The following is a 15,656-nucleotide window of genomic DNA, read 5'->3' as shown; positions in this document are numbered from 1 at the left end:
ACAACTAACAGCATTTGTTGTCAGTAATAAAATTCAAGCTTTTGAGTAAAAATTAATATTTTTTAAAACTTACATCTGCCACCATGAACTTGACAGCTCCCCAATATTTAAAGACTTTTCTGATGAGCCCAGAGTGATAATAGCAAACGTGATTTTTTTCTCACATTGTGTAATGAAATGTGTCAACATTTGGAAGATCTACACAACTCAGTGAACCAATATTTTCCAAATAACCCATGCATGATGTTACAAAATCATGTATGGGTAAAAGATCCGTTCAAAGAACAGGATAAATCAATGTGTTTGCATTAAACTGAATATAAAAAGTTCACTGAAGGTTTCCAATTCCACACTGCAACTAACCTTAAAGAAATTACAACTTGATGGGCTGGTAGTACCAAATAAAAATATCTACAATTATCTGAAAAGGCTGTTAACATACTTCTCCCTTTCCTAACTACATATCTATGTGAGTCTGTATTTTCTTCACATACTACAACCAAAAACTATATTATAATGGATTCAATACAGAAGTATGTATGAAAATCCAACTCTTTTCTATTAAGGCACGTAACAAAAAGATGTGAAAAACTGTTTTTTAAAAATCCATGCTTATCACTATATTTTTGTTTTGGAAAGCACAGTCATCTTGATTAAAAATGTTATATATGTTAACATGTAATGAGTTTATTATTGTTATTTTTTAAATTAATAAATATGTCAGGTAATAATGCTTCAGTTTTATTTATTTTTTTAGCTGTAAAATATCTTTCTTTTTTAAATTGAAGTACATTGACCTACAACACTATGTGAGTTCCAGATCCTGGAATGCTTCACAAATTTTCAGGGTCCATGCTAATCTTCTTTGTATCGTTCCAGTTTTAATATACATGCTGCCAAAGCTAGTACTCAGTTCTAGTTTCTAATATGGTAAATATTAATAAGTATAACCCACACAAACAAAAGCTCATTGACATCCTCAATAAATTTTAAGAGTGTGAAAGAATTCTGAGATCAAAAAGCTTGAAAAGTTTCCTTACACCACTGTTCTACCCATTCCAATTTGAAGACTATGCCCTCTTAAAGAAATTAAAGGTTTCATTAAGTTGTTATAGGAAGTAACATGCATAACACGGTAGTTAATGGCCTAGGATTGGTAATCAGATTGACCTGGATTTAATTCCTGGCCCTACTACTTACTAGTTTTGCTATGTTCAACAAGTTTTTGAACCTTTCTGTACCTCAATTCCTCGTGTATCAGATGGATATAATCATACTTCCTACCTTATGAGAACTAAATGGCAAAACTTGTTATCTAGAATAATCATTGCAATCACAAAAATTTATACTAATGTCTGAGAGTAATATGGTGCTACTATAACAATGGGAGGTATTCTAAAGCCTTGAAATTCTCTTCCTTCATCAGAAGTAGTTTTTTCCAAATGAACTGCAATACTAGTTCAGTTTTTCTCCAAGCCAACCTAGAAATTTGTTAAGATTTCCATTAGCATTTCCAGTAGCAGCATTAAACAAATATTTTTCTGTTGCAAAATCAAAGAGCATGTATTATGCCTACATGATAGGTCGATTTTCTTAGGACATCTCTGTAATAACATCCATATTTGGGAAAAGGCCCAATTGCAAAGGATGAATCAATGAGTTAACATGAGCAGATGAGCAAAGCGATTACCAAGCACTGATTCTGAGGATGAGCTTAGCAGTTATCTGGTGATGACTCTCCCATGTTTCAAAACTGCTTTTACTGCAGGTATACAATGTAATAGACCCAATCAGAAAACTTTTCTTTGTCAATGCCACTTTGGACATTGTAAGTCACAGAGCATTTGAAACATGTTTTTACATATTAAGCCTATATAAAACACTATAAAATTGACATAATTATGGTTGGACCTATGATAATACTAATTCTTCACTCAGTGTTATTGACAAATAGCAGGAACTTCTTCATATATATCTGAGGGTGCCCCATGAATGTACTCGGATTAATATCTTATTAAGGCACGTGTAGCTAATTCAATCAGATATATTTTGCTTTTCAAGCACTCATCTACCTTTAAGACTTTTAAAGTCATCATTAAAATCTGACATTAATTTATCTTCAAGTTTGCTGACTCCTATCATTTCCATTTTTCTGCTGCCCATCTAGTGGTTTTTATTTTAATATCAGATGGTGTACTTTTTGCTGTAAAATTTCCATGTGATTCTTTTTATAATTTGTTTCTCTGCTGAGAACTTTTATCTTTCCATTCAGTTCAAGTGCATTTACCTCATGAAGCATAATTATAATAGCTACATTTACAGCTGATAATTCCAACATCTGGGTAATCTGGAGGCTGGCATCTCTTGACATTTTTTTCTTTAGAAAAAATATTCTTGGTTCTTCCTAGTTATATAATTTTGCATATTGGGTTATACCAACTCTGGATCTTGTTGGAACTTGGGGGAAAACATTTTATTTGTTTTTGTTTGTTTGTTTAGTTAAACAGGCAATCAACCCAATTAGGCTCAGATTGCATATTCTGTCTCACCTGTTGAGAGTGGTGGTTCCGATCTCAGTTTCATTTTCAAAGACTTTGCTATGGTGCCTTGGGTCCGTCCTGTGCATGCCAGCTCAGGAGTGAGCCCAGGATGTGTGGAATGTCATACACAGAATTAGAAGATTTTCCAACTGTCAGGATTTCTCTCAGCATCTCTTCAAGATTTTCCCACTTTCCCCAACCCCATGCTCTCTGGCTCAAAGGAGACTCTTTTTCTGGTTCCTCTGGCCAGAAAGCTGGATTTCTCTGAATTTTACCTAGTCATGTCTCCAGTGCCGTGCAGCTCCACAAGTGGGGCCCACCCTTAAGGCAAAAGCTGTAAGAGAAAAGAGAAAAAAATGGGAAACATCCTCATACAGGTTGCTTTTCCAAGTTTTGACACTCCTTCACAATATACCTGCCTTTGTTTACTTTTCAGAGTTCTTAGGTACTTGATTTTCACATTTGCTCCAGAGGTTTTTAGTTGTCGTTAGCAAGACAGACAGACTTGAGTCGTTTTGGCCCACCTCAGCTGGAACCAGAAGTTTCCCTGCCTACTTCTCCAAATGTTTATCTTCCACCACTCTCCCTGGTCACTTACTCTACACCAGCCTTTCTCTTCTTAACAGGCTCCTAAATGGCCAAGTTTGCACCTACAGCAAGCCATGCTACTTGCTCTTCCCTCTATGTAAAATCGGTTTCCCCACTCTAAAATGTAAACTCTATGAACTTTTCTGACTTCTACACTACCGTAATTCCAGCTGAACACGGAAAGCATGCAACACATACTTGTCGGATGGCTGGTTGGCCTGCTTAACTGAGAACCAATTACTTTGAACAGTCCGGGTATTCTAGTTCAAGCAAAAATAAAGTAAAAGTTTATTGAATTGATTTAATAATAAACTAGTAAATAAAAGAGCTCTCATTCTGAGTCTTGATATGAAAATGTGTGCCAACATCTTACCATCTTACCTGTCAAGAAGTTTGCAAGATACAGAGTTTTCTTTTTCTCTTTTATGGCTCAAACAATTAAGTATTTCTCTTTGCAATTCATTTTGCATGACTTATACCTGGTACTGAGGTTTGCTTTTCTTCTGTCAGTAATAAAGAATATCTGTATGACTTCATTACGCATTAGTTGTTTAAGCTTTGGGTTTTGTTCACTTTGTAAATTTGATTCTGTTTAACAGGTAGCAGACTGCCCTGTTCATACCCAGTTCTACTTACTAGTTGTCAGACTTGGGAAATGAACGTACTCTGACCTTCAGTTTTTGTGCAGAAAATGAGATACAACTACCTACCTTGAAGGGTGGGTAAAGCATGTGAAATATCTACCACAGTGTCTGGCACATACTTCAGACTCAAAAGAATATTATTTTCCTATCCCTCTACCAGCTCTGCAGTACTAAGAGTTAGTTTGAGCTCTCCCATGCTTTTCTTTCTGCTTTCCCTTCTTTTCTTACTTCACCTTCCTCTCTCTCTCTGTGCTATTTTATTTTAGTCTCTAGGTACCTGACATCACAGAATTCCCATGAATTTTAAATACGTGTCTTCAGGTTTTCTGAGGTAGAACTGTGTTTAATTTTAGTGATATTTTTGTTTTAACCTTATTGGATTTTTTTATAGAAACAAAGGCTTAAGTCTTCTCCAAGGACAGCTAAACACATTAAACGATGTCTGCCGAGTCTGGCAAAAGGGACATTTTACCTCATACCTACTATTTTACCAAAGACTAAAACTCATTTTCTCTTTCAAATGTTCATTTAATATACAATACTAATAGTCATAACAAGCCCATGCATTATTCATATGAATTGCGATGGCTGTACACGGTAAACAAAATATTAGCTATTTAATTACTTAAGGAACGCTTGTGGTTCCCTTGTTGAGGATAACCATGTAAAATGTTTTCCTGCCAAAGACGTCTTCATGGAAATATTGAATAAAACTGAGAAGTTTGCTAATTTTCATATCGATGAAATTTAAATACATTTCTCTTCCTTATAGTAAGGATTAGAAAACTAGGAAATGTCTAATTTCAAAAGCATGATTATAACGGAAAAGGGAAGCATAAACATAAGCATAGGTAGTATTGTCATACTTAAAAAATTTTTTACAGATTATATTTTTGGTGAGTTTCACAATATCCACAGGTCATATTTACCTGTAAATATATCAAATAGAAAAACATAACTAACTCAATTTTTCCCAAGTCTCAGCTGTTTCAAGAAGAGTAAACACTGCGGTGAAAACGTGGCTTATTTCCCTGAAAATTAGGTTGACGGCTTATTTATCAATGCTTAAAGAAGCAATTCACAATAATATTGGAATGTATGGATTTTCAAATTCCAGTGAGGTAGGTTCAGGAGATATTCCCAGTAAGCGAAGTTTAACCCTTAGGCCAAGACCAATGGATACAAGTAATATTTTTTCCTAAACTGACTTGGCAATTCTTCTCACGTTAGGGAAACCCAGTCAGCTACCTTAAATTCTTTCCAAAGCAAAGTAAAATGTATTAAAAAAAAAAAGCCTTGGACTCAGAATAAAAACAAAATGCAAAACTCTCAAGGAAATGTCTTTTAAACCACTTATAATGCTATTTTCTAAAAAGCTGAAGTTAACATTTTCTTTCAAAATTTTATGTCCAATTATACATACCTGCCCTGATAGGAAGAAGAAACTGATCAATAGCAAATACAATAATAAATATTCCTGATAAGTAGTTGCAAATTTCTACTGTATCAACTTAATTATACTATTTTCCCTTGATCACAAAGTTAAACTTCTTGGATCTTGAAATGGGGTAGGAGAAGAGTGTGTGGGGGGGGTGTCCCTCTTCGTGAACAAATATTTCTTTTACTATTTAGATATTTATACATTTCCACAGGTTTTTGCTCAAGTTAAGAATATAAAGAACTAGGCCATAAATTTCACCTTTTGTTTCTTGAGGTAACTCAAAATTTACAACTTGTTTCCCATCAATAAATCATAAGTGACATTTCCTTTCAGCTTTACAGTAGTGTCTAAGGCCATAACAGAACTTTAACTTCTACTGAAGTGATATCAAATATTGCCAAAGTACAATCACACACATTTAGTAAGATTTTAAGAAATTTAAAAATGAACTCAACTCTGAAAATGAAGAGAAACAGATTGTTTATATAGATTTGGCCAAACCAATTTAGAAAATAAAGTAACTTAGAACATTGTGACTATTTTGAGTGGTATTCTTAAAAATTCTATCTAGATACACCAATAATGATCTTAAAAACTCAAGAATTAATATAGAGTTGTAAAAGGTGAGAATAAAATTTTATAGAGGATAATGAGTGCAACTTGCTGATCCTTTTAGGATGAAAAGTTCTAACTACTGTTTCAGGGGGTCTGTTCAATTCTCACCTTCCCAGTGAGGCCTATTCTGGACTTACCCTATTCAACACTGCAATCTCTCTACCTCTGCGTACCTGGTCTTCCTTACCCTGTTCCACATTTTCCCCCCATAGCATTTATTAACTTACATATGGTATGTTGATTGTCCATTACCTATTATTCCTTGCTAGAATGTGAGATCCATGAAGACAGGAATCCACTGTTCACCCATTTGTATCCCAAGCATCTATAACAGTGCCTGACATATATCAAGTGCTCAATAACTATTGAGTGACTTGCAGTTTAGTTTCCTTATTGCATCACGTTGTTTAAAGATGTCACTTTCTGTTTTGCTTTATTCTTAACTCCTTCCTTGCTCAAGAGAGCCTTCCCTGATCCTTCCAAAGCATAAGTCAGAATGTAATTAATTATGCTATGGTAACAAGTTGTCCCAAAATCTCAGTTTACGTCAATATGTTTACTTCTTGCTCATGCTAATATCTAACACATTCAATGTAGGGAGAGAATCTGAGGTAGTTTTGCTCATATAGTCACTCAAGACCCAAGCTGACAGAGTTGCACGATCTGGAACATGTCATGTACTCGGTCACTGTAGTAGAGAGAAGCCTAAGGATTGTACAAGGGATTTTATTTACAATGCCTTTCCTTGGAAGTGTCACATCACTTTCAGTGCTATTTTGTTGGAATAAACTAGTTACAATGGCCCCATCTAACTTCAAAGGGGTGAAAATTTAGAGGAGCATATGGAATGTTTGGTAATCATTACAGTATCACATATTATAACTTTTTAAATAAGGTCTATTTCCTCTACTAGAGTGGAAATTCCTCAAGGGCAAGAGAGGGTGTCGTTTTGATCTCTAATGTATTCCAAACATCTGTTATATATAGTGGGGACTTGATAAATACTTGTCAAATAAAAAGTTTAAAACCAAATATTAAAAATAATTAACCTTTTTAATTTTTTAAAGAAAAAATACTCTCCATAATAAAGCATTTGTTTTTACGTCCATCAGTAGCCAAATGGAATTTGATATAAACATTTCCAATATACCAACTTTGGATAAATGCACAACTTAGAAAATAACTCAATAATGCATGCATCAAGATGCTACCAACAAATTCATTAACATCCAAGATTCATTACTGTATGTCAAAGGTCATCCAGGGTTAACATTATTTTCATTACGATGAACTGTAAAATTCCAGTGAGAACTGTTTGCCTGAATCAAACTATTTAATCTCTAAAATCGGAACCTAGCACTCTCACCACCCATCCAGACCTCCCTACACTCACACACATGCACACACACTTAAAAACTGCCCATGAAGGCATTATAATGGAAAAAGAAAATAGAAACTGAATGAGCATTTGTAAACGTGGGATATCATTTAGACAACTGTATAAAGTAGGCAGAAAATCCTAAAAGTGTACATAAATAAAAGCCAATAAATGATAAGCTACAGAAAGCCACATCTAAACATTTTAAGATAATCTCACTACAGTAAACAGATTTGACAAACTGAAACACTAGAGCCATGACTAGAGGCCTTGCTCCATTCCAGCACAAACAAAATCTCTAACCATTTTAAGAACAGATGAGAATCCACATGCAACAAAGGAGATATAAATTACTTTTAATTAAAAAAATGAAAAATATAAATCCTTGTTAAACACTTCATTTAAAAATATGCAGCTTTATTTTAAAATGTGGTAATGCTCAAAGATGGCAGTTGACTTCACTCATATATGTAAAAATGTTCATAAAATATCAATACATTGGTTTGTAAGTTATGTACTGCCCTCCAGCTAAACTTTTTTCCACCGAATTCTCAAGTAACTGTTAAAAAAAAGAGATCTATGTTCTAAGCCCACCATTATACTAATCATGGTTAAGTTCCAGAGCTAAAGGTGAACCATTCATGAAATAGTTTTGGATGTGATGGAAGTCTCATGAGCACACAGATGTAAAAACAACTAAGTGATAAACCAGCAGTGGCTTTTTTTCTGTTTTCCAGGTGTTAAACTAATTCACTCTAAATTGAGCAACTGTTTGGGAATTATAAAAAGTGAAAAGCTCACCCTTCTTTTCCAACCTATAAAGAGAAATAGAAAGGTGATGATGAAATTCACTACTAATACAGTGTTTCACACATTCTGACCTAATTCCAAAATACAAACGTTTGAAATGGTTTTTGAAGAGAAATATCTGCAATGTTAAGCTTGTCTATGCTAAATAAATGTAACCGTTTTATTTACTTAGACATGTATTATTCTGATGCTAACAATATTTAAACGTCCATGACTGACCCACTGAATTGGAAAGGACTCTCAATAACTGCACATAATCTGCATCTGTAGTGTTAGAAAGAATCCAGTCACTGTTCATTCTCTGATGTAATTTAACATTCTACAAATCCGTGATGGAAATACTAAGCTTAAAGGCCTGGAGAGTATGCCCAGTACAAATTTCATTTTTTGAAGAAAATATATACATGAATATACAGAAAAAAATGATTGTATAGTCACTAAAGCATTAATAATAGCTGTTTCCAGGTGGTGAGATTATCACTGAAGATTTTGTTACGGGAAACTATTCTCAAAAAAGCTAACTTAAGAACCAAAGGGTATTACCACCAATGAAACTATTGTCCTTTACTGACTTTACATAACAAACTTTTAAAGCTACCAACACGTGAATTTGTCAGAATGGCTACATAGTCTGATATATTGTGTCGGCCAAAAAGTTCGTTCGGGTTTTTGGGTAAGATGTTAAATACCCGAACAAACTTTTGGGCCAACCCAATACTTGAAGAAGGAAGATCTCTTAAAAAATGGAAAAATACCAAGATCATGGTCATAAAGGAATAGAGTTGCTCTAAAATTAAAAACAACTGATAATCATTAGGCTTCCTATAGATACATAATTCTATAGGAAAATCGGTCTCTAACATGTCATCTTTAAAAGTTTTAAAATGTTTTCCCTCTATTATCTTTTTTGCTAGTTTTTTAGGTACTTATACCAGTTTAGACTGCATATTTATATTATTTTTTCCATTCACAAACATTTCTCTCTGCACTAGTACCAGCACACTGCTAACCAAAACTTACACTTAAGCCATTTAAGACTAAGTTTTAGATCTGTGGCTAATTATCTGGCAAGAATAAAAGAACAAAAAAGTTTCACATTAGCAGCAAATTGACTAGATTTAAGGGTCTTGATTTTTTGTAAGCCTTTGGAAGCCTGCATGTTAAACACTGGTGATTTTTGTATTCTCAGTGGAAATGGTGATGGCATTCACTTAACCAAGCTAGCCCGAATTAAGAGTTGTGAAAACACGCAATAAAAACAAAATTGTCAGTAAATTCCTATTTTTCAGACATCACCAAGATCATCTTATAAATCAGAATAATTTTAGACTCCAGTATAGTTTTCAACCATACTTACGATACCTAAAAAGAAAAAATGTGTGTACACACACATACTTTTCATACCTCTTTACATTATATATTCACATTTACTTTAAAAAAGTCACATGGAGAAAATGTAAACCTGAAATAACATTAAATTCTATTGTTACATAAATGATCTGCTTTATTTTCAAAACATTTGTACAAGCTACACTTTCACTTATTACCTTACTATGCTTTGTTGAAAGGATGTGCCTTACTCAGTCTTTAAGCTTTTAAGAATATTAGAAATAACAAGATTAAGTTCAAGTACACAAAGTCCTTTAGACTATTCTGGAATATCAATTTTTAAATGGCACAAGTCACAATGAGTAGATGAAGCTCCCCATATGTTGATGGCATACTACAGAATCATAAAGAATGGAAAAGCCACAAAATTGAAATCTGAGATATCAAATCCATTCTGGGGAATTATCTTCAGACATCTTAGTAAAAAAATATATATGCACAATTTTTCAAAACTCGTGAACTTTTTAGGATTAGCATATTATTTAACGTGCTTGAAACAGGATATTAAGTGTTGACTAAGACACTAAAAAAGCTAAATGCCTCTCTCAAACATGAGTAGACTGATACTCTACTCCCAAACTGACAAGAGCCCATGTTTTTATATAACTGTAGGCTTTGAAGGACAGCAGGGAAAAAAAAAACCAACAAACCTTACAAAAACTTATTAATCACATTTGGCTGCCCATCATTTAAAATGGCAATAAATCTAATCAATTTAAATTATAAATATTAAATATTCTCATTTAATAAAACACCCACACAATGACAAGAATGAGACTTTAATCAGTTTTAAGTGGAGTTTATAACACTAAGAGATAAAGGGTTGTTAACAAACACAATAACAAATGGACATCTGATTGGTATGAGGCATTATCCTGTACACATCGTAATTTTTTGTGTATCCTCAGTGCATAGCATTTACACACAGAGCCACTGCTGCACAGCACAAGAGTATCTGAAGAGGCTGAATCAGAGTAAGGCTGTTTAACAGACTGAAATTTTTTAGTATATATATTCTATATGAAAACAGATTGAACTTTTGAACTGGCAGGGTAGAAGGCAACTCTGCCAAACACTGCAGTTAAAGCCCCCACTTTAGTGCACAGTTCCACCCCTTCCATCTGCATGCATAACACATTAACAGTATTTAAAGGTAAACGAGGCACTTTGTGGCAACCACAGCCATCGTTATGAACATATTGCACAAATTTTCTAGAACTAAACAGTAACTTGTACCCTACTTTTATTTTTTAAAGCTGAAACATTTGATGCTGCCGGTAAACTCCACTTAAGTTTATAACCTGTGCCACAGCAAAGAATGGTGATGCTATTTATTCAACTACCCTTTAATAATTATGGCAAAAAATGTTCAAGAGGAGCTACAGAGGACTTGGGATGGTACAGGGCCCAATTGTAAGCTTTCTTAAAAGTGATGCCTTCAAGTAACTTCAGACATGTAAGCGGCTGCACATCCAAAAAGTCTAAGAAAACATTCCAGAAACTCAAAGAGATTACCTACAGAATGCATTTCAGGCTAATTGTGAATACTGTCATAAATAAAGTTTTAATTAGGACTCAAAAACCTTTCAGTCATAGCAATTCTTGTCAAATTCTATGGGCGTGGTAACTGAAATAAAGGAGAGTAGTATGTATAATATATATTTATATATATATAATATATATAATGCCATTTTTCCATTTCCAATGACTACACCATAAAATGTAAGCAAGGCTTCTCAAAAACACTGAAACATTCAAAATCAAAACCCTCATTCAGACCTTCACATTCCAAAGGAAAAATAATAACAGTGCAAAGCCCATTATAATGTCATTATTTATGACCTGGCCCTCCATGTTACATATTGGAACCATACAAGTTACGCTTTAATATACTGTGCCCAAAACTGTAACAAATAACAGTATTAATAACCATCTTCAAAACATGAATAGTTGATTTTCATTTTAGTCAACAGTTTTCAGCTTTTATGAAAGACAAGGTGACATATAAATTTCAATGATGAGATCTTAGGAATAGGTGTCTCTAACTTTACCAATTTAACTTATGAGCAGTCAATCAATTCTCTATATATCAATGTTTAAATATAAATGTGTAAATCCTAACAGCTTTGTTAAAAATTTTAAAATTTTATTTGTTGAATGAAACTGATGAGGTATGGAAAACATGTCAAGATTATTTACTAAGAATATTTTAGATGAAGTTCTGCCTAATCTATTTACCATCAAACTCTATAAATGCTGCTCTAGTAGGTCCTATGCAATCTGTATTTGTAAATTAACTAGGTCAGACCACAGCTAGTGAACAATTTCAGCACCAATAAGTTATTGAAAATGAGATTTTACACCATTAAGAAATAAATTGGCTGGATGGTCAAATGTTTCAAGGTCAAGGTATCATTTGAAAGATACCAAATTTCTGGGGGAAAAAATTCTTTTTAATCGTATCTTCACATTAACTTTACAATAGTAGTTGTACTCTGCTTAAAATCGTATGCAGTCTGGGCATATCAAATATATGATATTTAAGAAGTGAAACTGAAGCCCTTGTCCTAACTCTAGCACTATGAAGAAATGATTCAACACTGCACATTTAAAAAAATCTATTCTTTCAATAGCAAATTGATAAAAGCATTATGTGGGACAATTTCTACTGAAAAAGTAAATGACATTATTTGTGCAGTGTTGAAAATTTACTGCAACTCTAATTTCCTTTTTAACACAAATAACGTCCTTTTAAATATAAACATTATATGTATTCAGTATTCAAGTAAAATTCCCTAACAGTTAATGACATTTAAAAAATGTGCAAAACTGCAAAACTCATTGTAATGAATGTGTAAGGTCAAAAGGGTGGAACGGCTGACATCTATTGGATTGAATAAGTGCATCATAAATCTTTAAAGGAAAAAAAACCGCTTACTGTAGAATCTCAAATTGAAATTTCCTGTGCAGCATTACAAAACATTTTATATTTAATGAGAAAAAAGAAGCTTTTAGGCAGCACATGAAGCATCCACAGCAGGTATACGATTGAAAACTAATAAAATAAATGTAAGTTGTTGACTGATGTAGGTAATAATAGCATCTGACTTTTAGCACTGGCCTTGATTACACAGGAGATGGAGCAGTCATTACAATTGAGAAAACATATTTAATAAATCATTGTCAATTTTTATAATGTTTCAAGCCCATTCTTTGCCGATAGCCTCCACATTTATATGGTTAAGTCATTGTTGCTGTGTTTCTTATCTATGACCACATTATTTTTATATCCCTTCATTTGTGGATTCTTAAGATGTTGTGGAAGGTTCATTCCTGTACCCCTATACAGATTCACTCCCTCTAGCTGCCTTTTCTAGCACCAATATGCTTAAAAAAAATAAAATGCACAAATAACAAGCAGTGACAGCGGCCAATTCCTCAAATGTCCAGATTAACAACTGTAGCATGCTAAAGAAAGGTGCGTGTAAATAGCTGGAGATGGTATATGGTCCAGAGTCCAGCGTAAAACATATTCCTTTCTGAGCATTCCCTCCATTCCCCTAACCCGAATACATGCATTAGAATGTAGCAAAACCCTTTAGAAACTCCTCTTAGCCAACTGCAAACTTATCTGTTGCCACAAGTGCAAAGGGGTAGGATGTGAACCTGTATATCACAAAGCTCTTTAGCCACTTCAGTTGGTGACAGAACACAAAATGAGAAATTCCTACGTATACACATCAGTCTGTCTCCACTTTTTATAAAACTGGAATAAAATGGGAAAGTGCCATCTTTATTTATCCTAATTGAATTTTAAATGTCCTTTTGACACAAAAAGGTATATACATGACACAGCTACACAACCTTTTTTCAACTGGACAACAAGTGTCAAAACCCTGTGGATGTATAGGGTAAAACAAGATTGGTCAGGAAAAGAGAATTGTTCCTATAACTGGTAATCTGACACAATGTCCTATTGCCATTAAAAAAAAAGGTCCATTTTCAGTTTATTCAAGTTTGTTTTCATGGTGTTTTATCCCTCTTGATAAAAAAAAAAATCAGACTTTTGTAATTTGTGTATGCTGATCTTCATCAAAAGGTTCATTCTCTGGATCAGAGTCAGTGGTGTCAGAATATCTATAATGATCAGGTTCATTGTCACTAACATCTGGTGTTACAGAAGTTGAACTGCTAGCCTCTGGATTTGATGGCTCCTCTACTGTTTTTGTGAAGTACAGCTTCACCTAGAGAAAGAAGAGAAAGTATAAATGGAAAATCCATAAATCTGACTAATCTTAATTTACTTAAAGATACATATTTTTGACAGATTCATTTTTAAGTACTATGACACATGATCTTTAAAGGGCCTTTTATTATGACCCTCTTCTTAAGATTTCCTACACTTTCTTTCTTGGTATATACTGAAAAGAAACTGGGATGTTAATATACTATATTTTTTAATAGGCATGTTACAAGCATTAACTAAATAATTCTGCAAAAGAAATGTATTGAGTTCAATAGTCCACATAATCTATTTTCAATCACAAAATTCAACTCACAAAGAGTTGAGTTCCAAAAGAATGTTTCACTTAACTACTTATCTGAAATTCAATGTATTTTCTGATACAAACAATACTAAAAAATACAGATACTACACTATGTAAAATACTGATTAACAATGATGTTTAGGATTCCATTCGCCCTAAAAACTTCACCGAAAGGGAGTCATAAGAAAGTTAATATCCTACAGTGCTCTTAACAGTGAACCAACAGCCAGAGCTGAAATAACTGTCAAAACAACTCTAGGGCTTCCCCGGTGGCGCAGTGGTTGGGAGTCTGCCTGCCGATGCAGGGGACACGGGTTCGTGCCCCGGTCCGGGAAGATCCCACATGCCACGGAGCGGCTGGGCCGGTGAGCCATGGCCACTGAACCTGTGCTCCACAACGGGAGAGGCCACAGCAGTGAGAGGTCCGCGTACCACAAACAAAACAAAACAACTCTAAACGGTAGGTATCTATTTTAAAAGAGAGAAAGCTATAGCTCAGAAAGGTTAGGGAACTCGCTAAAGGCCGCGTATCTAATAGGTAGTGGATGTGGGATTTAAATTAGATCTGACTCCAAATCCTTTGATCATTCTATTGTATCTACAGCCCCTCCCCCATAATCCAAGAATCATTATCAATTTTTCTCTTTCTCCTACATCCAATATCCAATCCATCAGTAAATCCTTTTAGTTCTACCTTCAACTGGCCTCCCAGCTTTCATTCTTGCCCCTCTCGAGTCTATATTTTAAAGGAGGGGACAGAGTAAACTTTTAAAGACAAAATTCAGATTACATCTTTCCCGTGCAGAAAACACTCAACATCTTCACACTTGGACTGATGTGCGTTAGTCAAAACAATTTCTTATCTATTGCTCCTCAAATAAACCAAGCTCACTCCTGTCTCAGGGCTTCTGCACCAGCTTTTCCCTCTTTTCCCAGATATTTGTATAGCTCACTCATATGTTTACTTATAACTGAAATAGTTTTTATTTGTAATTACAAATATAAAACCTCTTGCAATATTAAAACAGAAAATAAGAAAGTTAGAGGAAGTCACATTTTAAAAGCTAATAATTGAGTAAAATATAGACAGAGAAAAGAAAGTAAATGGAAACCTACGAATTCTAGAAGACACTACTGAACACTTTAAATATAAGATCTAAAGGCACTTATTATTAGATACATTTTCACTTAAAACAGGTAGCCCCCCCTTTATTTTTATTATTACTAGCAATATTCTTATAAGCTATGATTAGGTCTGCTACATCGTATAAAAATGGAATGAAGAGAGAATTTAAAAAGAGAAAGGAGGAGGGTATGGTGAAAGGAAGAGAGAAAAATGAAGTACAATAAACAACAGGAAAGGGGAAGAAAAAAATGGCAAACCACCATTTGGGAATGTTTACAAGTCAGCTTTTTAACCTGGAGAATTCTCCTCTACAAATATAAATAGAAATATACACATACATATCACATTTAGATAAAAGTAAAATGAACCAAATAATTCCATAATAAGAGGAAGTAGAGTTTTACAAAGAGAAGGAGAGGGGAGGATGATCAGAGGCCTTACAGAGCACATGAGATTGAAGCTAAGGTTAGAATGTGAGGGGCAGCCACGTGAAGGGCAGGGAAAAGCCAAGGGTGGAGAGGTTCGGGGAGAAGGAAAAGAACTGTAAAGACCTGAGGCAGAAGAGTATAGCATTTTGA

At 34.1% G+C, this 15,656-nt stretch overlaps 1 protein-coding gene and 1 pseudogene across 1 annotated transcript in view; both read right to left on the bottom strand.

Annotated features, from left to right (window-relative positions):
* Positions 1–817: 817 nt before the first annotated feature.
* On the bottom strand, positions 818–909 carry LOC149747278 (U6 spliceosomal RNA; annotated as a pseudogene).
* Positions 910–6,862: 5,953 nt separating this feature from the next.
* Positions 6,863–15,656, bottom strand: part of PTEN (phosphatase and tensin homolog) — a 92,464-nt gene continuing 83,670 nt past the window's right edge. The window contains exon 8 of the mRNA XM_022569419.2: positions 6,863–13,649. Within this exon, the coding sequence (XP_022425127.1) occupies positions 13,464–13,649 (186 nt within the window). The 3' untranslated portion in view covers positions 6,863–13,463. The remainder of the gene's footprint in view (positions 13,650–15,656) is intronic.

The sequence above is a fragment of the Delphinapterus leucas genome, chromosome 16, assembly GCF_059928025.1.
Source record: "Delphinapterus leucas isolate spDelLeu-1000000601 "Yukka" chromosome 16, BTC_Dleu_Yukka2, whole genome shotgun sequence".
Lineage (NCBI taxonomy): Eukaryota > Metazoa > Chordata > Mammalia > Artiodactyla > Monodontidae > Delphinapterus > Delphinapterus leucas.
Note: the sequence above shows the minus strand (reverse complement) of the source record. Positions and strands in the feature narration are given on the sequence as shown.